Source organism: Stigmatopora nigra, chromosome 2 (assembly GCF_051989575.1).
Source record: "Stigmatopora nigra isolate UIUO_SnigA chromosome 2, RoL_Snig_1.1, whole genome shotgun sequence".
Taxonomy (NCBI): Eukaryota; Metazoa; Chordata; class Actinopteri; order Syngnathiformes; family Syngnathidae; genus Stigmatopora; species Stigmatopora nigra.
The window spans coordinates 6290278-6310456 of record NC_135509.1 but is presented as its reverse complement, the minus strand read 5'-3'; the positions used below and the strand labels follow the sequence as shown (position 1 = coordinate 6310456).

The following is a 20179-nucleotide window of genomic DNA, read 5'->3' as shown; positions in this document are numbered from 1 at the left end:
GTTTAAACTTTTGATATCTCCTAAATTAAAAGCCCATTTTATTAATACACTGTGCATAGATTATTCAAAATATTGACCAGATTATGAGACAAAACACACAATTTATTATGCACTTTGTGGGTAGGTAATTTGAAAACCCGAATTTCATAAAATGGCATGATTTCCTATGTGACACAGTGATTTTGAGAAGCTATGAATTGTCAATAGACAGAAGGCATTTACTGAATCCATGATTTCACATGAGGGTTCATTTGCAATTTTGCAGGCATTTCAGCTGTTTGGAAGTCGGAATCCCATCTCTGCTTCCATCTGCTCTGCGGTGAGAGTGCCCAGTAAAGCCTGACAACCCGGATTGAAGACTGAATACGCGCTCATCTCCCCGGGCTCCCGTTCACCAGAGTCACGTAGTCCCTCGTACAGCCAGTAAAAGAGGGAGACCACGAAGAAGGGCAAGCCGAAATCCAGTTCAACAAAAAAACCCAGCAGGACCACCCATAGCAAGACTTTGAGCAGGGTGATGTTGTGGAGGTTCCTTGTTGCCAGCCATCTTCCCCACCTACTTTGCAGGATCCAGTCACAATAGTCCTGCAAAAAACAAGCAAATGAATCAACACAAACATTTGAAAGATCTCTTCAGAGTGCAAAATGTATACACAGCAACAACATTATATGCACAACGTGGCATTCAGGCTGAGGGTCAACATATATTTTTTTAAATTTTCAAAAAGAAAAATGTTTTAGGGAAACATGTTGCAAAAAAACAGTAGTATTGACACTCATGGACGAGAATAACGTTGTGCCCTCATCCAACTAGGTTGTCATGGCAACACGATAGTTGAGCCAATCAAAATATGTTGATTATGGAAATTAGAAAGAATATCACGATGGCTTGACACATTTCCGAAACATGTTACAACAATGATGTAAACAATTAAAAGAGGCAATAGTCACCTTTCGCTGGGATTTGGGTTCGGATTCGATTTCACTCTGTGGGGTTATAGTTGCAGGCTCTTTCGTGTTTGTTGCAGGAACGGGGAAAGCAAACTGCTCCTGCATCAAAGCTTTTTTAGCCTCTCGCCGAGCCCTGAAACTTGCAAGTTTACGCTCCATTGCGAAAAGAAACGTGTCAAAATATGTCAGCTTTCGGTTTAAGTAGATCCATTTAGTCGATCGACAATACCAACGTTAACATATGCCTTGCAACCACGTTTCAGTGACATTTCCGTGTCACCCTGTGATGTTTACTTTTGCCAGCGTATTTGCCTGAAGTCGAACTAAGTGTCGTAAAGGCCTGTCGCAAATTAGTGCCGTCAAAGGAGGAATTTTTTCTTACAAGCGTCCCTTCTCATCCTTGGGTAAGTTTCATATTATACTATGCTATATAACCATACAATGTTTAAGTTCGTCTGACGTAAAGGGTGGACTTTTAAATTAGCATAATATGCCAGCGATCGGGCCTTTGAAACGAATAGATGACGAACTCATCGTGATGTCAAACGTACATGTATACTAATAATTACCTGCACTCCACTTATAATTTACATCTGATTTGTGAAGTGTGATTATAAATGTCGTATTTTCTGTCATTAATGTTATTCCAGATATGGCCTCTGCACCAGCACAACAGCCCACTTTGACAGTAGAACAAACCAGAGGTAACTTGTCCCATTTCGATTTGCCACTATATAATACAGGGGGGAAAACACATTTTACAGACTAGTAGTTAGTGTAATCACAAAACACAGAGTAGGTAGGTACGAGTGTGAGTGTGAATGGTTGTCCATCTCCTTGTGCCCTGTGATTGGCTGGCTACCGATTTAGTGTGACAGAAGTCAGCTGGGATCAGCTCCGGCACCCCCCGTGACCCTTTTGAGCATTAAGCGGTACAGAAAATGAATGCATTTCTGTAACTTTAGGTTGGTACATGCACATAGGTTAATTAATGGAGGGCCTACATCAATTCATGAGGCTTTGTGTAAGGTCAGACATGTTCTTGTGTGTTTCAGTGGTGCTTAGCGAGGTGATCCAGGCCTTTGCGGTGCCAGAAAATGCAGTGAGAATGGAGGAGGCACGGGAGAGTGCGTGCAATGATATGGGCAAGATGCTTCAATTGGTTCTCCCCGTGGCCACGCTCATTCAACAGGAAGTCATCAAAGCGTACGGCTTTAACAACGAAGGAGAAGGTAAGGCCAAAATGCTTGAGCGTACCCACAATCAAAATTAGAGCGAATGGGACAGAATGATAACTATTTAGATCTTACTTTTGGGGGGATTTGAATCAATTGCAAGTCTATCCTAAGTCCATGAACTAACCTTGCATTTCTAATTTTAGGTGTCCTCAAATTTGCTAGACTGGTGAAGATGTATGAAACCCAGGACCCCGAAATAGCTGCCATGTCTGCTAAACTCAAGTCTTTCCTCCTGCCACCGCTTTCAACACCACCCATAGGGAATGCTATCACAGCCTCATAAAATTGATTTATTCCAAAATGTCTGCAGGATTCATGGAAATGCTCTTATGTCTCTTTTTTTAAAGGCCTTTATTTTGAAGGCTGCTACTAGGTCAGTTTTTTTTAAACACATGCAAGTGTTTGTTGTATTTATCAATTTTTTAAAAGATTTCCATGTACTGCATTCCAATTGTTTTCTATGTCAATAAATGCCATTGTGTTGTATTTTAAGATGTGAGCAATATTTTTAGTTTTGAGCTAATAACTAATTCAATATCTTACAAGAACATGCCTCATTGTGAGTGTTCAGCTATACATTTATTATTGCATTAAGTATTCAGGCAACAACAACTTTAAAAAAATGCACTCGCTTGCCTAAAAGGTTCTACAGATTGACTTAAAAAAACACCATAAAAAATCTTCTTTTCTTTCAAGTTTGGCAATTAAAGTAAAAATGGCAGCAAATGGTGACCCCTTTCCAATAATATTTTCCATTAAAGTGCTAATTTACTTAAATAACTTGTGCAAATCTGTGATTTAAAGTCTGCCAAAACATGAAAGTTGGGGATTAGATGATTTTTAAGTTGGAATACTGTATTAAAAATATATATTTATACACAATAGTTAGGTGATGTGTGGCTGCTTTGTCTTACCAAGTGTGACAGATGTCATGAGAAAAGATGAAATTAAAGTGTCAATCAAGATTATACTGGGAAGAGGTGATGCAAGCTGGTGCAAAAAAAATCACAATGTTGTCACATGGAGTCTCTGGTGCCTTCTACCTCACAAGATGATAACACATGCTTTTGAGGTAACTGAATACTTTCTGCCAGTTTGGTGCCTCATTTTCCCAAAATTCTTCCAGTCTGTCGAATGGGCACCATGAAAGAGTGCAAAGAAAAACATAAGTGTGTAATTATGGGTAAGGCATGAATAAGAGGTAAACATTCTTCCTCTTCTAATATACATAAACTAATACGTGTCTAATATATGTAAACTAATACTAAGCAAAGAAAGACTCACCACAGTGGTTGCAATTCCAAGAGACTCATGTCTTAAAAGCAAGTTCCAAATTTTCTGCCTAGGAGCATAAAAAAAAGTTTTAACCAATGTCAATTTCTACTTATGTTCTATAACTACACTTAGTCAAATTTGACCCCCCAAACAGTCATGTTTTCTCTCAGAAGTTTTCCATTGTTGAAAAAAATATGTAATATGTTCTAGTACACCAGTGCAAAGGCATTGGAATATTTTCAAAATACTAAAAAGGACATGTATTTTTTTCTTTCAAAGTACCTTTGGAAATGTTTGACAAGCTCTCCTTCAAAACTTGAGCCGGCGTCCTCCCTTGTGTTGGCTCTTCTATCTGTAACATAAGAAGTCAATAGTCAGAAACACAGGCTGATTTTTCACATTTCAACTTTACCAAATGAACGCATTTACCTTCCACAGTGGCGTTGTTGAACTTGTTTTATTCAGAGTATTTCTAAAAGAGGGAGCAGTAACAGGCGATGGAATGCGGGACAGATTCCTGTGGGAGAAAATAGTTTAGTTTCCTCTCTTAAAAAAAAAACAAAAACATGGACATACATCAACATTTTGTGTTTTTTTCTTTATAATTTCTACTCCTTCAACCAATAGTATATTTATTTGTAACATACAGACAAAAATAAAAGCAAAGTGAAGTGCAAGTATAAAATGTAGGGAAAATATAGTACTTATTGTAGTTTGTGTGTGGATGCAAATGGCTGTAAAACATCAGGGTTTAAATGGAGGGTATATGCGAGTAATTGCATATAGTGTATCAACTAAAATATGATGGGAAACTGCATTGTAGTGGAAGTTCTTGTGCGGATTGGCAAAGACCTTTCAGATGACATCACAATCCTCCTTTGGTCACGCCCGCCTGAGTTTTTCTTCTCCAGTGCGTCCACGTATACCTTCCCGATCCCCTTGGCGGTCAGCGGTGATTTTCTTGCTTCCTTCTCGTCATTAGCATCACAATCCTCTTGTTTTTGAACGCCGGCCACGTCGCCATTCTCCAGGAATTCGCATGTTTTGAACTCATAAGACTCATCAGGTTGGCTTTTGTCTTCTATGAATCTCACGTCGGTGATGCGCCGCTTCTTTTCAATTGTGGACAGTTTATAGCTCAAGTCTGTGTTTTGGGAGCGCAGATTTTCCATCTCCTGCTGTGTCTCCAGCTGCCTTTCGTGGGCCTCGTCCAGCTCATCTTGCAATCTCTTGTTGTCCTTGTCGAGCAGTTTGGTGGTTTGCTCTGATTCCGAACTCATTCGTTCGGCCACCTGCACGGCCACTTGAAGGTCCTTGGTGAACTCGATCCACTCCATCTTCTCATTCTAAAATGGAAAGCAGAAGACCAAAATGACAGGATTTGACTAAAATATCAATCAAGCATGTGCAAACATGACTAAGCTTCACAATACTTTTTAAAGCAGGCGATGAAAATTCCTTGGCATACCGTATATTGGATGTATAACACAATACCCTACTACTAACACTGTATTTTATAATCCAGTGCGCCCTATATATGAAACAAATTTTAAGTGTATTTATGTATACTTCATATTGAGGAAAATACAGTATAGTTATCTATTGTGATATTCCCAGAGAAAATGTTGAATATTAATGCAAGATGATGGGGAATAAGTCCATGTTTTGAAATGACAATAATAAAATCTTTGCATTAATTATTGGACTTCAATTTTTGTTGACAGAAGGTCGGTGTTTAAATTAGTTGAATGACTTTTGATAAAACTTTTAAGGAGAATGACTAGGTAACAGAATTTTAAATTAAAAAATTTAAAGATGATTGGGAATCACTGATCTAAAATGCAACATAATTGCACTCACTTTATGTGTCTCTAGCAGCATGTTCACCTCTTCCGCCAGTTTGTCTCGTTCTATTATCAAGTCTCTGACCAGCTCTAAGAAGATGACACAAACGTAATGAAAGAAATCATGACATTAAAAGGTGGAATGCAGAGTTAAACTTATGAGGAAATTTTCTTAAAACAGCATTAATACAGTCCAGACTTTCAGATTTCAGACCTCAGTTGCAATGGTTTTAAAGTGCCACATTTACAACCTTCTTAAACAAATCTAAAACAGTTCATGCCTCTAATTTGGACCCTAAAAGTTCCCCTGTCATAAAATTCTAGAATCCAAGAAAGAAAGGGCCTACCTACAGCTTTGGCAGTTGTATCCGGATTTAGGCAGAGACCCATTGAGGTGCGATTGCGCTCCATCAGGCCGAGCAGGGTGTGGTTTTGCTCCTCATCTGAGGTCTCCACGGCAAGCTGAGACTCCATTCCGCTGTCCCTCTCCTGCCAGCTCTGCTCCAAAGGCCATGCCCTGGACATATTGAACGATGTCAGGCTGTGCAGTCTGACCGCCGGGGCGTCGTCATGGCACCCCGCTCTGCCACTTGAGCTCAGAGATTCGGACTTGTCTAAACTTAGGACGGCCCATTCGGAGGGAGAAGACAGGGGATGCTCCCAGTCTGTTATGACAAAAGTGGTGGCGTGGGATGAGTGGCCCGCCATGTCGACTGAGGATGTCTGCGTCCTGTAGGAGATGGGTGGGGAGGGCATAACCATGGCTGATAGATCTGCTTCAGAGGGCATTGTAGGATTTTGGAAGAAATCTAAAAAGGGGAAAGGAGTGCAGGAAAAGTACAGCTGTTAAAAATGTGTTGTGTTTACAGGTGTCAAACTTGGTGTCTTGTTTTGTGCGGCAAAAGCAAATCAGGGGCATCAATTTGATGTTTTATGTAAAAAATACCAACATGGCTTATGGTTTGTTTTGAAAATGTTGAGATATCACATCTTTTAGGGCCGTGACTTTGACAAGTTTATTGTAATGAACTAAAATGGAAGTTAGAGATGCTTTAAACAACACTGAACCTTTGTAGGGGCATTTTTTATAGCACAGCAATTAGTCTGATGGACACTTTAGCTTTGGAAATAGCTGGCAAAATGCATTTTCCATGTATTTTCTCTTACAAATTACCATTTCAAGCACTGTGGGGAGCAAGAATTACCTTTGCAGACAATTTGTATTAGTCACTAACTAATCAACACCACATGGTGATGAATATGAACTAATTTCACCCGTGTGTATAATTTGTAATTATTTTTTATGGAGTTCATAGAAAGGGACTGTGCCAAATATATGCATGTTGCAAATGTGCTGCTTTACTACACTTTTTAGGGTGAGAATGGGAAATAAATGTGTGTTGTCTACATTTCTTGAGTATTTGATGCACCTGCTGTGGGGCGGTAGTTCCCATTCCCCATTGTGATGTAGGGTTTGATGAAGCTTTCTACACAAGAGGGAAATAATCTGAAACAAACAACCCAAAAATATGAACAACATGCACACATTGACCAATGAAATAAAAAAAAAGATCTATACAATTAAGATACCATATTAAAAATGACGAGTGGACAGACACATTACAGTTAAATCTATAAATATCCGACAATAACGTTTAAAAATGCCATTGAATGACCTCATAATTTGACGCTGATGACATATTAATCGCGATTACGTGCGTCGGCTGTGATGACGCGATGTTAGCTGGATTAGTGCTTTTCACTTCGGGGTTGACTTTTGTAGAAAGCTTAGATGCAGTGTTGAACAAACAACGTGATGGGGCATAAATCGATCTCCCCCAAAAAAAGAGCGATTACATGCGCAAACAGGACAATTACTGTTTAATTTACCTGTCAACTCCACGTCGTTCACAACTGCAGATCACAATCCCATCGTTGGTCGAATCTTCACCAAATTTTGGACGTATAGCAGACAATGTGAAACTATTTGCGATTGTTGCTTCTTCTTCGCTTTTAATGTCTCCCAAAAAGGTGGAACTTCGTTGTGCTCCACCAACTTCCTGGTCATAATATATAAATATAAGTAACACAGAGCATTTCATTCTAAAACGAGTAGATTTGAATAGAAAAAACAACCCATTTGCGTTTTTTCATACATTACAGGTAGTGCTCAGGTGTCTATTTAAGGCATTTAGAAGCCTCACTTACATCACTTCCTGAAAATAAACGTAGCAAAACGTAAATATTACATTTCAAAATTGGTTGAAGTTCAAAATAAATGAATCTTGCTTGAATTTGCTTTATTTTTACTCACAAATTTCCACTTCTTAAACTCTAGTCTAATGAGTTTGATTTATTTAATAAAGAACAGTACATATTAATGTGAGAAAATATATGAATATGGAAGATTGTTAATGATCTATTCAAGAGAAAAACTATTTAAATCCAACACAATAAGTAACTATTCAGAAATATATTTAACAAAACCAATGAATGAAATGTAAGTGAAATCAGCACCATGGACAGAGGCAGACAACTACGTTGAGTTACTACCATCTAGCGAAGAAAATTGGAATGTTATTTATTTTGCTTTTGCAGGTTTTGTGGCTTTAGTTCTTTTAAATTGGGCAAAATCTACTATTCCATCGAAAAACAACATTCTCCCCATCACTTAATGGGTGGTTTTGGATGATTAAAATTTAACTAAACAACTAATTAAAATGTCCTAATTCAATTCCATTAACAATGAAGTATCTTTGTCTACTCAGTAGACTCTACTGTGAAAAAACCATACCCGGGCAACAAGAGTCTGGCAGCCACTCTTCATGCTGGTCACCAACCTGGTCACATACTGCTTTCTGGATGGCACCCCATTTTTCAGTCAGATTTTGTTACATCTCGGCCAAAGTATGAATAGGGTGAATAGGTTGTCATCTTGGAAGATGAAGTTTAGTCACAGACTTTCAGAGTATCTGCCCACACCCTCAAAATAATGTAAGAAAAATATATAGATTCAACAAGATATTAATGCCTTCAATTGCGTATAAAATACACGGCATCAGTTTCAGAAGTGTGTAATATTTCAGTGAATTAATTTAGGGAATGAAACATGGAAACTAAAACCCAGAGGCAATCCTGGTGTATTTTACAACTTCACAAATAAGTTACAGTAAAAAGCCCATTTTAGACTAGATGTAGCAACACTTTACTGACACAAGGGCAGAGGTGATGCAGAGTGGGTGGTCTAAGCCACTAACTTTCCTTGTAAATGAAGGATAATAGTCTAATCTAGAGTCTAGACAACTGGTAGTATAATTGAGAAACATAAGGTCCTCGGTGCACCCTCACATTGATTGCACCCTGAGCAGTTGCCCACATTGTCCATAGCAAAACCCAGCCCTGATAGTACCCTTAATAATGTAATTACACATTAAAAAACAAATAAAACTAACTTCTGTTCAATATAAGCATGCTATACACACATCTTTACTGGATTATATAAAAAAGTGCACTCAATATCAAGAGTGTCCAAGCATATGTAATTAAATTTGAAGAAAAATATCCAGTCAGACTTCCAAAGATGTTGTGATTATATCACAAAATCATCCCCATTCCCTAGCACTTTTGGGGTGAAAAAAATGGCGTCAAGCGAGGACGAGAAGACACCACATCTGGACGAGCGCTGCATATAACAATCCACGCAGATGCCTCAAGACGTTCGGACCACCCGCGCAACATCCGCGACGGGGATGAACGCGCACGTCCCCCGGGGGGATTACTGACCTTATTGCGGACACGGCGAGGGGGGGACATGATCGCCTATCAACGGCGAAGGAAGATCCTCGTGAAGAAGTGACCTTCGCCGTCTGAGGAACATGTCAGCCATTAAGAAGGTATCACGCGAATCTTTACTCAAAAAGCATGATTTTGTTATTCTTATGATCAGTACGACACGTTGGGTATACACTAAAGTTGTGCAGATGCTGTAAATGACAAGATGGTACGTGTGTTCTTGTCAATGGAAGGGAATCACTTGATCAATTTCATTAAGTTCAGTATCTCCACTTTTATGGATCATTTCATGTTCCCCCACTGAAAGTAAACACATGTATAATAGAGTGACTCAGCTATATTGTACTATTGTATACAGAATTTTCTATGTGTCATAGGTGTTACCATGGTTACTACAGACTCACTGCTGCATTTTCATGGACAACGATTCCGGTAAGATTGGAGTTTTTTTTTTCTTTTTCTTTTGGAGCAGGATGTTGCAATTTAGCTCTGAATGGGACATATGGGATAATATTTTGGTATTTACTGGGTACACAGTGATTTTGAACACAAAGAGTATCTGGGAGTACCTGAAGAAAACCCACAAAGGCTCTGGGAGAACATGCAAGTGCCACACAATTGGATCAACCTGGATTTGTACCCAGGACCACAAAGCTGTGAGGCCAATGCACTAACCACTCATCCACCAGGTCAACATAACCAACTCTAGCCTAAAAAGAAACTTGTCACCCAAAAGAAAGCAATAAGCAACACTGCACATTAAATATGAGGGTTAGAATGACACAGGTTTAAGTAACAAAATAAAAAATATTCATTTTATTTACACATACTGTACTTAGAAATAGCCAAATCAGAGAAGTGGATTTAAGTCTTGATTCCCCCCCTCAAAGATTTTTATGGGAATAGTCGTTTTCTACAAAAGGGCAATATTTAATCATCACTCACTAATGAACAGTACTCTGGACTTACCTTCAATTGTAGGTTCACGTGTCAAAAACAACCTCTTGCTGTTACAGTTCCCCCAACTCAAGCCACAATGCATGATGGGAAAGTCTTAAACCCTGCTTGACCCACACAGCACATGCAGAATCGATGGTTCTGAACTCACTTTATCTTAATGGAGGTGATGACTCTTAACATGTGGAGGAGTTTGAGCTACAAAAGGTGACATTGACAGATTTGTTAAACATAGCAAAGGCCACAAAGAGTTTAGAAGCATCAATATAAACAAGGCAGGGGAGTGACCCTGTACACTGGCCTTTTTTGCCATAAAATTAATGCTCACTTCAGCACAAACCTCAGTTACTAGTTCTACTGTAGACGCTTCCATGGTAGACATCAGATATTTTATGGTTTTGAAAGCTCCTTTGGCAAAAAGTACTCCTGGTGGTCTGGCCTGTAAAAGATATGTTTACAGTATTAGCTTTATTGTTAAAAGTCAGACTAAAAATTGTCAATAGTTTGAACAATATCCCCCTACTGTGTAACACCACTAGATGGAAGTGTTTTCTTTAACGTAGAAGCTGCTTGTATTTTGTGAAAGGTCTTTTTACACAGTACTTTAACACTTTTGTTGAACCTTCAACACCATTCCAGTAAAATGTAACTACTGCCATCTCAATGATTATAATTCTAACCTTTCTGTTATTGTCTTATGAAAAGTCTAAAAGTGCCACATTATGACATTTTGGGGAGGAGAGAGTAATACAGACAATGTTGGATATACGTACTGCATGTGCTACCACTAATGGAAAAAAAACAAGATCTAACTTGCTGCCAATTATGTAAATTAAAGACAGAAACCACTGTGGGTGTGCTATAGGTTCTCCTGCTGAAGCTTGACTGGTTGTAAAAGTTAAATCCATAAGGAAATACCTGTGAGAATGCAGGAATCAAGCCTGTACAACTGAAAATAGTACTTTGAAATATCCTCAATAATTTCAACTGCATGTCATCCCTGTAGGATTAATTCTCATTTGGCTTTGTTAGAGTTATGTTGTCCTTGTTTCCTTGACCTGCTGTCGTTTACATGATGTTTTTTTTGTTTTTTTTATCCTATCAAAAGCACTTGCATTTCTCTTGGGTACCTGCATTCAATCAGAATACCAATGAACTGCACTCATGGCCAAAAAAATCAATCCAAAAGGATATTTGTTCCATTTTAACATTGTCTCCTGACCCCAAAGCTCTTATGTGCTGCTGGGTATAAAGGAGGCTGATAAAGTAAAAGGAGACGTGAGGGCAGAATTTAAAGTTATAGTTCGGGTTAAATGATTGGTCATGCTGAATGCATCACAATGAGTATACTCAGTATAAGATGGATCTCTAGCATGACAGGTAAAAATGGTTACATTTTTATTTACATGCAGATCTTGCATGGAATCTTCTGTAAATGTCCAATTATGTCCTTTTTTTATATATTGAACAAATCATTGCGCTACTAAAGGCTAAAAGACTGAGACCATAGGGACCACCAACTTCATGTGATGTCCACACATGCCCTCTACTGGCAAATTTCTAACCTACTGTAACTATAGTGTTGAAATGAATGAGCCCTGGCAAAAAATATTTTAAATTAGGATAAGAGCATTAATACAAAATGACCTGAGACCATGAGGGGTGACTTATTAGGCCCTCAGACCTTAGCCAAGTTGTACTAAATCAATTTAAAAGTATAGCAGAATACAGTAACACTAGGTCTGAATTGTGGTCTGAGGAAAAGTAAAAGAAAATAGTTTGTGTTCACAAATTGTTTTTGTTTGCTGGGCTATTTTTAGAAAGTTTAACATCCTTATCTTGCAAGCAGATTTCAGGACATCCATAATAATGAAAATCTCATAGTTTTCTATTATTTTGGTTCATGCAGCGGTCACCTTTGAGCTGAGTTGAATCAAAACACCCAGAAAAATTCACCTTATTTGGTATGAACTATTATCAGGGTGATGGTAACAGCCAAATTAATCATACTAAGATAAGCAATTGTAGTACTTTGTTTCAGAACCTGTGCGTGTTTGGGTTTGCCATTCAAAACTTATGCAGTAGTCACATAAAAAGGTTTTAGGAAACTGGTTGAGGGTTTGTTGTGTGTATTGCTGCTAACTATTGTAGTAGTAGTATTAGGAAATTACCAGAAATACTTATTCATCATAGAGTAACTGCGTCTTGGAGTGCAGGCAGCCTGTGTTTCAGTTTCTTCTCTGCAAATAGGGTGAATGTGAGTAAGAGAATGCCTGGTCCAGGTTGTAGTTTGACTTTGGTTCCAAGGCAGTGTGGACAGGTGATCCTGAAACATAAATAGATTTTATTCAAACGTTGTTCATCATTTGGGCGACTTCACAATCATGGTGACATCAGCAGGTTTTTCCCAACGGACCAAGAGAGAACTCTCATTTCCTTTAGTTTGTTGTGACGTCAACTGAGTGATGATACGTGATGTTGGCTAAGGCTCTATGCAGCTTGACGTTTTATGACACGCACGAGTCATTACAGGGACACACACAAGCGAGAATATCACCTGTGACTCATCGCCAAGTGCTAACAAACCACCACTACCACCACCACCACCACCACCGCCTCTACGCTGAGATGGGATACAAAGGCTTAAATGCAGACTTGAGAGGCACCGCGACAGAGGGGCGTCAGCGTGCATGCTGATGGGGGCAGAGCTGCAGAATCCTGAATCCAGCACCAAGGAGAATCCGCGTCCTGGTTTTGCGGTGATGTGTGGAAGCCTGTGAAACAAGCAGCTCACACTGCTGCAGTGGAGGAGTAAATGCGGAGCCCAACGGTGCTCCAGGTGATCCACAGCAGCACAAACCCGGTCCACTGCTGCCTCCTCTTGCCTTCCCTCTCCTCCTACTCCTCCTCTTTCCCCTCCTTTTCCTTCACTCTCTCTTTCTATGCTCCATTCCTGTGAGGGCTTTGCAAAAAAAGGATCAGAAAAGAGAAGAATCGTCACTTTCCCGTCTGTGTTCTCTGATGTGAAACACCTTCTCAGCTGGGCTCAGCTTCCCAGTCATCGTGTGATGACAAACAGCATATGCGATCCAATGTCTCCGCAACATAGTCTCGCTGTACGGTAAGACCACTCCTCCATCAATCTAGTTTTTCCCTATTTTGCCATTCCCGGGTTAAGGTTTTCGGTTAAACTGTTGCAGCAGTGAGTGAAGTTGCACATTGGGTTATTAATGCATGGAGTGATGTAGCCTTCTGCTTTTAGTGAAGAGGCGCCTCTTCTCATTCACAATGTGCAGGTGTGTGTCCATATGTTTGCCAGCGTGTGACAACGCAATAGGGTGGGTGGGATAGCCCTTCAACCAAGCTGTGAGGGCAACAAGGGGGTTTTTATCTCAACTACGTGGCTAAATAGCACTCGGGTTGACGCAACATGTTCTGAGCCAGGGGAGCATCGTCTAATTTTATATAGTCACTCAGTGATGTAATGATGATTGATGGAATGATTGAGTTTCCCGCTTAGCAGGAGGTAATAAACTGTAATTTCAATGAATTGTGACTTGTTTTGCATTAAAAAAATGTATGATAAGGAAAGAGGGGAGACAGGACTTAAGAAAACTGAACATGATGAAAATGGTGGTGGGGGGGTAGTTTGGGGAACATTCTGTACGTTGATTCATAAATCAGATTTTGGGAAAACTGCTGGTCGCATAGTGTTGACTTGAGTTGCTGAAATCCTGTTGTGACCCTTCGTTAAGTATCCTTGTTATAAATTAGATATATGAAATAAAGTGTGTGCTGCAGTGATATGAAAATCCAGACGCCTTCTGTTTTGAGAGAGGGCTTCAGGCATTTTGGATTTCTGTGAGTGGGTGTCTTAGCTAAAACTCGTGCTATAATTATGCGTAAACTGGCCTCAAAAAATAAAGATGCATTGCTTGTGAGGTAAAGCATTGTAAATTGGCCCAGAAATGCATTTATCTTGTAGACGTGAGAAAATAATAGATGTGAGAAAATATTGACAAGGTGATGCATAGTATAAATGATCTCTTATGTGACCAGATCAGTGCATGACAGGCAAATGTCAATATTTTAATTTGATAAATGGATATTCAAAGAGAGGAACCATTAGAGACAGGCTTTGTTTTACAACAAATGACACAATAAGTGTCACATTTCCACTCTTTCCTCATTTATAAACGTTCCCACTTATTGCTACATAGTGATATTTTTTTTAGCCTTTTGACAATATTTAGACATCCGTAAACATACAAATTGCACATTCTGTTAAATAAAAGTGACTAAAGTATACGACTAAGGTACTTATCATGCAGAGGATTTCAAGAGGTGAAGTATCAGCTCCTTGGCAGTTTTTTTCACCTTTCTTATCCTCCAGAGGCAACACAATCCTTCCCTGATGCTTCATTCAAATTGCTCCTACAAAATCTTGCAGGTTTCCTCAAGCGGACACTAGAGGCTAAACGGGGCTCTATAACCGCACTATCCAATGGTGATAAGAATACAGCATTTAAGCAGAAAGCCACTCACTTGGGCAACTATGCTGTACCAATAGAGAATGATCTTTAACTTTTGTTTTTATCACAAATTGTGTATCTATCTATGACTGACTTTCACGGAAAATACATGATTGGAAAAATATGTGTACCCACTTACCTAATGCTAATTATACAGCAGAATCTCATAGTACACATTTAAGTGAATTAGTGAGTAAGTGCTAATATAAAATTCTGTATGTGTCTCAACACAATTTAAATTTTGACAATACTGAAAAGGAACATGTAACTATGTTTGTGCAGGAGTAAATAAGACATGGTGACAAAAAAAGAAGCATAGATATGATCTGTTTTTTTTTTTAGTTTGGGAACATGACACTTTTATAAGTACTCATGTTTTTGTCTGTTTGTTAGCAATTGGGTTCAGTGGTGAATTATGAAGAACGATGCAAGGACATGACTGACTCTAGCATTTGTATTCTGAGGAAAGGGTTCCGAGGTTGACAATTCCCTAGTGATTGACAAGAAAATAAAATCTTTGTCCGTAAGGATTAAAATGGGTTTCTTGGAAATGATCCATTTGCAGTTTGCAATTCTCACATCGAGAATAGTGATAATAAACCATGATATCTGTCAGACTATCGCACAGCGGCTACAGTTTTGGTATGTCTCTTGTTTTGTCAGTAAATTTGTTTTCTCAAACAGAAATTACCATAACAAACACTATGTTGAAAACCTGTTTTACGGTGATTACAGCTTCTGATTACATTTTCAATGTACATTTCCGGTTTCTTTTCAACCAGAGGAAATGACTTGATTGATTTCCACTACATTTTCTGGAGCATGTTTGTTTTTATTGGCTTCTCTTTCCTTAGATAATGCTGTTATCCTGTCTATCTTAGTCAGAAATGGTTGTTCTTTCCAAGCAGATCTTCTGCTGAACTTTGTGAGGATGAAATCTATGTGTGACCGCCAGTGGAAGTGTGGTTACCACATCCGCCTCAATGCTCAAAGATCAGGAGCTTGTTTGATCCCTAGTGGGGTCCAGCCTACCCGTGTGGAGATTACATGTTCTCCCCATGCCTGCTTGTTTTTTTTTGTGGTACTCCAGTTTCCTCCCACATTCCAAAAAACACACATGGGAGGGTGATTAATTATTCAAAATTGTTTCTAGACGAGTGTGTGCAAGCATAGTTGTTAGTCTCCCTGTGCCATGTAATTGGCTGGCAACCAATTCAGAGTCTACCTTGCCTATTGCCCATATTTGGCATTCCAGCACCCCCGCGACCCTCTGAGGATAAGCTGCTCGGAAAAAAAGAAATAAGTCTATGTTGAGCTGAGGAGTTGATCCTGAGAGATCGTAATTCCCAGTCACGATGACTGCAACCGGGCATTTAGAATACGTGTGGGCAGCATTGACAAAGTATGTTTCCTCAGTCCAAAATCATGTCTATGGGCTTGTTTGTGTTACGTATCCGATTGTTTTTTCCCCCTGGTAATATGTAGACTCAACAATTCATCATTAATGAAGCCAATAATTGTCATTGTATTGAGAAACAGTTCATTTTTTTTTACATATACTCTGGTAGGAATCTGAACTTGTGTAAGCACGACACAGAATCCCTTCTGTGCAATAACTTCAGGGTGTGCAATAACTTAGACTGTACAATATTTTAGAATTCACCGCGCCAGGATGTGACTTTTTATCTTTTATTATTACTATTTATGTTTTTTTTTTCCTTGGGAAAATGCACTTTGTGGAGTAGCACCACCAATTTGTTATACACAGCTGTGTATGATGACAATAAAGGCTTTTGAATTGATGTGATGGTTTACAATGTTTAAACTGGGTAATAATTAGGCAGGGGTTTTGTCTCTTCTACATTATATTGTCGTTTCTTGAGAGAGCTTTCTCTATGTGTATACTAATTAAATGTATAGTGTGAGTCAATGGGGAAGATGGAAACCTCACTTTACCATTTAGATTATTTAAGTGTTACAATGTTGTTCTTCAACCTCCAGAAACGATCAGAAAATAACCAGAATACTACTTTTTCTATGTAATCCTTGCTTGGACTCTTTGGAATATGACAATGATAGATAGTGTGGGGGCGCACAAGTGAGTGGAAGGGTGAGTTTTGAGAGTGTTAAGAGTAGTCCGCTTCACATTTGAAGCATAGCATATGATCGATATGATTGGCTATGTGCTAAGAACACGTATCAACATTTTCTATACCCCGCCGACCCATGTATATAATATTCTAAATTTAAATGCAGTAAAAGAGAAGCTATAACTTGAAAGTATCAGCCACAGCTGAGCGTCAACTGCAGCTCTCTGGCTCAATGTTGAATTTCTCACTGCACCATTTCATTTGTTGGCACAAGGCATCTCTGTCATTGTCACTAAACATCTGCCAATAAAGGGGCTTTCCTGCATGACACCTCTAGTTCTATCAAACGGCCAACAGAGACAGACATGCTGGCTCACTCACAAACTTGTAGAATACAAATTTAGTTCACATAAAATCAAAAGAACAGAGCTGTTTTTTTTTTAAAGAGGTAAAACATGTCATGGGTGAACAAATTAAAGTATGGGAAACAATTATTTTAGGCTTCAGCCCCTGCGACCATAAATCTTTGTCCACAAAAATAACTCTCTGGGTTTCAGTGAAGTATCGAGGACTTAAAAATGTGGATGCTTGCTTACGAATTGCCTGGCGTAAATAAAAATTGTAACTGGCAAGCTACACGTGGACAACTGCAATGTTTCTCCACCGACTGCAAATATTGTAAGTACATGGTACTTGAAGTAAGATTTCTCTTGCACTTTTCTTTTCTTTTTTTACCAAAATGTTGCAACAAGCCAAAGAAAAAGTCTCTAACAGCATAGATATGAGGCGAGTATCTGAAGGTGGTTCTAATGAGGTCTAAAATTGAGATGTTAACGTCAAGCTGAATGCCAACTGATGTACAAAATCTCTTTGACATTAAGAGATATTTTCTCCGAATATTATAGGGCCACCTACAAATCGTATGTGCTTGAAAATGTAAAACTTGGGTATTTCCAACATATTTTTTAGGGGACCAGGGAAACCCCTTTTTCTTAAGTGTGTATATGCACGTTTATGTAAAACCCCAAAAATGTTGCAATTAATAATAGAATCCCCCTCCTGCTATGCGGTGTTATGCTTTGGCTTTCCTAATGAGGACTAGATTCATCTTCAGTCTTTGACAGTATGCTGAGCGGGAAATGCTGCTCTCAAGCCTGTTTCCATGGAGATGCTCATGGAGCTGTAGCACCCCACCAGAAAAGCACCCCCCCCCCAATCCTGCTTCTGCTGTACATTCCACCAAACAGTGCCGCTTGATTAGAGGGATCTAGGCCAATGTGTGTATGAGTGGGAGATTATAACGGTGCGTTTAAAGAGCAGCATATTTTCACATGCATGTGTTTCATTGTTTGCTTCACGACTTTGTGTTGTCACTGCATATCTGTAAATGCGCACTGTATCTGTTTTAAAGACTAAATGATGAGAGAATCGTTGTCATTGACAAAGCATAAAGGTTAATGTACCGTTTATACCATGTGTTTGTCCGTGTTGTACATCGTGAGTTAAAGCTAGAGGTAAAAGTACCATCAGGAGAGTGTGTGGGTGGGTGAAGGTCACACTCACGAAAAAACCCTTGATATAACGGATGCTGAAAGTGCTGGATAAAGTGTCAAATATTATAATTTCAAATGGCAGGGGATGGTTATTATATATGGAGATTTTCTCTTGATGAATTGTTCCTTAATTTAATTTAGTTTAATCTGTAATTTTACTTGGTTGCAATACATTTGCTATTCATTAACACATTTTTATATGTACTGTATATGTTTAGTATTATGAAAGGGTGTTCAGATCCAATCAGAAGTATTGATTATAATTAAAATGGAAAGTCCCATCTATGAGGTGGTTGAGTTGTTAGTATGTCTGCTTCACAGTTCTGAGCTTGGGTGGGTTTTCTCCAGGTAATCTGGACTCCTCCTACATCCCAAAAACATGCATGATAGATAGGCTGATTGAAGACTCTAAATAGTCCCTATGAATGTGTTTGAATATTTGTGCTTACAGCCAATTCAGGGTGTTCCCTGCCTACTGCTCATAGTTGGCTGGGTTAAGCTCCAGCACCCTTGCACGCTTGTGGGGATAAATATTACGGAAAATGAATGAATCCTGTCTAATGTTCACGTACAAACCTGTGCCATTTTATCAACTTAGGGTGGATTCATTTATTTTTGTTAATGGAGAGTCGACTTGGTAAAAAGAATCACTACTTGTATCACTTCTGTACTACAAACACTACACATGAAAATATTGTGTGTTGTCCTATTGATACTTTGTGCTTTCCCTATTAGGTGAAAATGAGTGTCTTCCCTCAGCGGCTAGTCATGATTTAGTCTGTACAGGGTTTTTTCTCCCTGTCTTTTTCTGGAGTTGCAATGTGTGTGTGGTTATAAAGGTTGACATTACCAGATGGCTTTGGCCTCTTTTCAGTGCCATGCTACTTGCTGTGTGTTAATAGTCAAAGTGCTCTGACTCACACTGGGCAGAGGCACCTGCCAGGTGCTATGTGTCCACATGGGGAATTCAGAGCGCTAATATTAAAGTGCTAAAATACAGTTTGGTCTGTCACGTTTTTGTTTTATTTATTAATTTTATATAGCTGAAGCAACAAGACTAAAACAGGTCTTTAAATGTCCTTAATGGCTAGAGTAAATATTCATACATTTTTTGTTCATATGTAAATAAGCAATGCCCAATTTAAATTGCAATATGCATATCCCATTTTCAATTATATCGAAATTACTTCAATATTTGACTAGGAACAACTGCCAATGAAAGGTGTTAACATACCTTTAAAAAATGCGGTTTATCTAATTGTTTTAAAGACGTTCTGTTTGTTTTCACTCAAACTCAGTCAATGTTATACCTATGTATATTCAATAAGTAGTCCCAAGATGATGACCACTATGCATCTGTTTAATCCCACCCCTAAACAACCCCTCAACACAAGTGTTTTCATATAAACACCTTTTTATTTTGTTAATCCAACACATTAGAATTTAGTTGGTGTCATTTAAACTAACAGGCTCAAACAATGATTTAATCCTATACATTAAACAAAGGCCAAATGTACTTTGGCACAATTCAAATGTGATCTGACCAAAGTCAACTATACCCTGCTGATGAACACATTGGATTTCAGTTGTAGTACAGCTTGCAGCTAACTTCCCTTTTTCATACATCGAGTATAACATCACACTGTAAAGGATATAATTGGCAGCGGATGAAGTGATGTGTGATTGATATGATTTCAATATGCTTGAAATCATTATGTTGACATGCAACAAAAAAATGACCAGCATTAAATTCAAATTGACTACTTCGACATGCAGTGTACACCACTCAAACATGTGCAGAATCACTAACTACTTCAGAAAATCATTCATTAGAATCATCCAAAGCAATGGTCACAAAGTCAGGATGCCAGGCCAGAAAACACTATTCAATACGACATCCTTACTCTAGAAACTGTAGTTTTTTTTCCCTTCTTCACAACTACATAC

At 38.8% G+C, this 20179-nt stretch overlaps 5 protein-coding genes across 17 annotated transcripts in view; 2 read left to right on the top strand and 3 right to left on the bottom strand.

The window, feature by feature from the left end:
- Positions 1–81: 81 nt before the first annotated feature.
- Positions 82–1401, bottom strand: saysd1 (SAYSVFN motif domain containing 1). Its single transcript, XM_077712030.1, has 2 exons — positions 952–1401; positions 82–585 (listed from the first exon to the last, which is right to left on the bottom strand). Exons 1-2 carry the CDS (start codon positions 1108–1110, stop codon positions 271–273), a joined length of 474 nt encoding a protein of 157 aa, XP_077568156.1. The 5' UTR covers positions 1111–1401; the 3' UTR covers positions 82–270.
- grcc10 (gene rich cluster, C10 gene) lies at positions 1126–2681 on the top strand. Its single transcript, XM_077712031.1, has 4 exons — positions 1126–1355; positions 1602–1655; positions 2007–2183; positions 2333–2681. Exons 2-4 carry the CDS (start codon positions 1604–1606, stop codon positions 2470–2472), a joined length of 369 nt encoding a protein of 122 aa, XP_077568157.1. The 5' UTR covers positions 1126–1355; positions 1602–1603; the 3' UTR covers positions 2473–2681.
- Positions 2244–10497, bottom strand: LOC144193250 (uncharacterized). 7 transcript variants are annotated; one of them, XM_077712019.1, is made up of 13 exons: positions 10398–10497; positions 10070–10255; positions 9092–9174; positions 8103–8291; positions 7199–7368; positions 6739–6815; positions 5656–6117; positions 5325–5398; positions 4317–4810; positions 3894–3981; positions 3747–3816; positions 3474–3531; positions 2244–3316 (listed from the first exon to the last, which is right to left on the bottom strand). In XM_077712019.1, the coding sequence occupies exons 4-12, from the start codon at positions 8133–8135 to the stop codon at positions 3506–3508; spliced, it is 1494 nt and encodes a 497-aa protein (XP_077568145.1). In that variant the 5' UTR covers positions 8136–8291; positions 9092–9174; positions 10070–10255; positions 10398–10497; the 3' UTR covers positions 2244–3316; positions 3474–3505. The 7 variants fall into 7 exon arrangements, with proteins under 7 accessions (XP_077568145.1, XP_077568143.1, XP_077568148.1 ...); XM_077712017.1 differs by having other exon boundaries at positions 8103–9174; XM_077712022.1 differs by having other exon boundaries at positions 7199–7364; positions 8103–9174.
- dlgap2b (discs, large (Drosophila) homolog-associated protein 2b) overlaps positions 8953–20179 on the top strand; it is a 52775-nt gene continuing 41548 nt past the window's right edge. For 6 of the 7 annotated variants that reach the window (XM_077712011.1, XM_077712010.1, XM_077712009.1 and 3 more), the window contains exons 1-2: positions 8953–9201; positions 9478–9532. In XM_077712011.1, coding sequence (XP_077568137.1) covers positions 9184–9201; positions 9478–9532 — 73 coding nt within the window. In that variant the 5' untranslated portion in view covers positions 8953–9183. Of the gene's footprint in view, positions 9202–9477; positions 9533–12103; positions 13179–20179 lie in introns of those variants that run through there. The other variant, XM_077712012.1, reaches the window with a different exon arrangement.
- The window catches only part of LOC144193252 (uncharacterized), a 42343-nt gene continuing 34331 nt past the window's right edge, over positions 12168–20179 (bottom strand). Inside the window, exon 7 of the mRNA XM_077712025.1 lies at positions 12168–12383. The gene's annotated coding sequence lies outside the window, so the exon portion shown is untranslated. The remainder of the gene's footprint in view (positions 12384–20179) is intronic.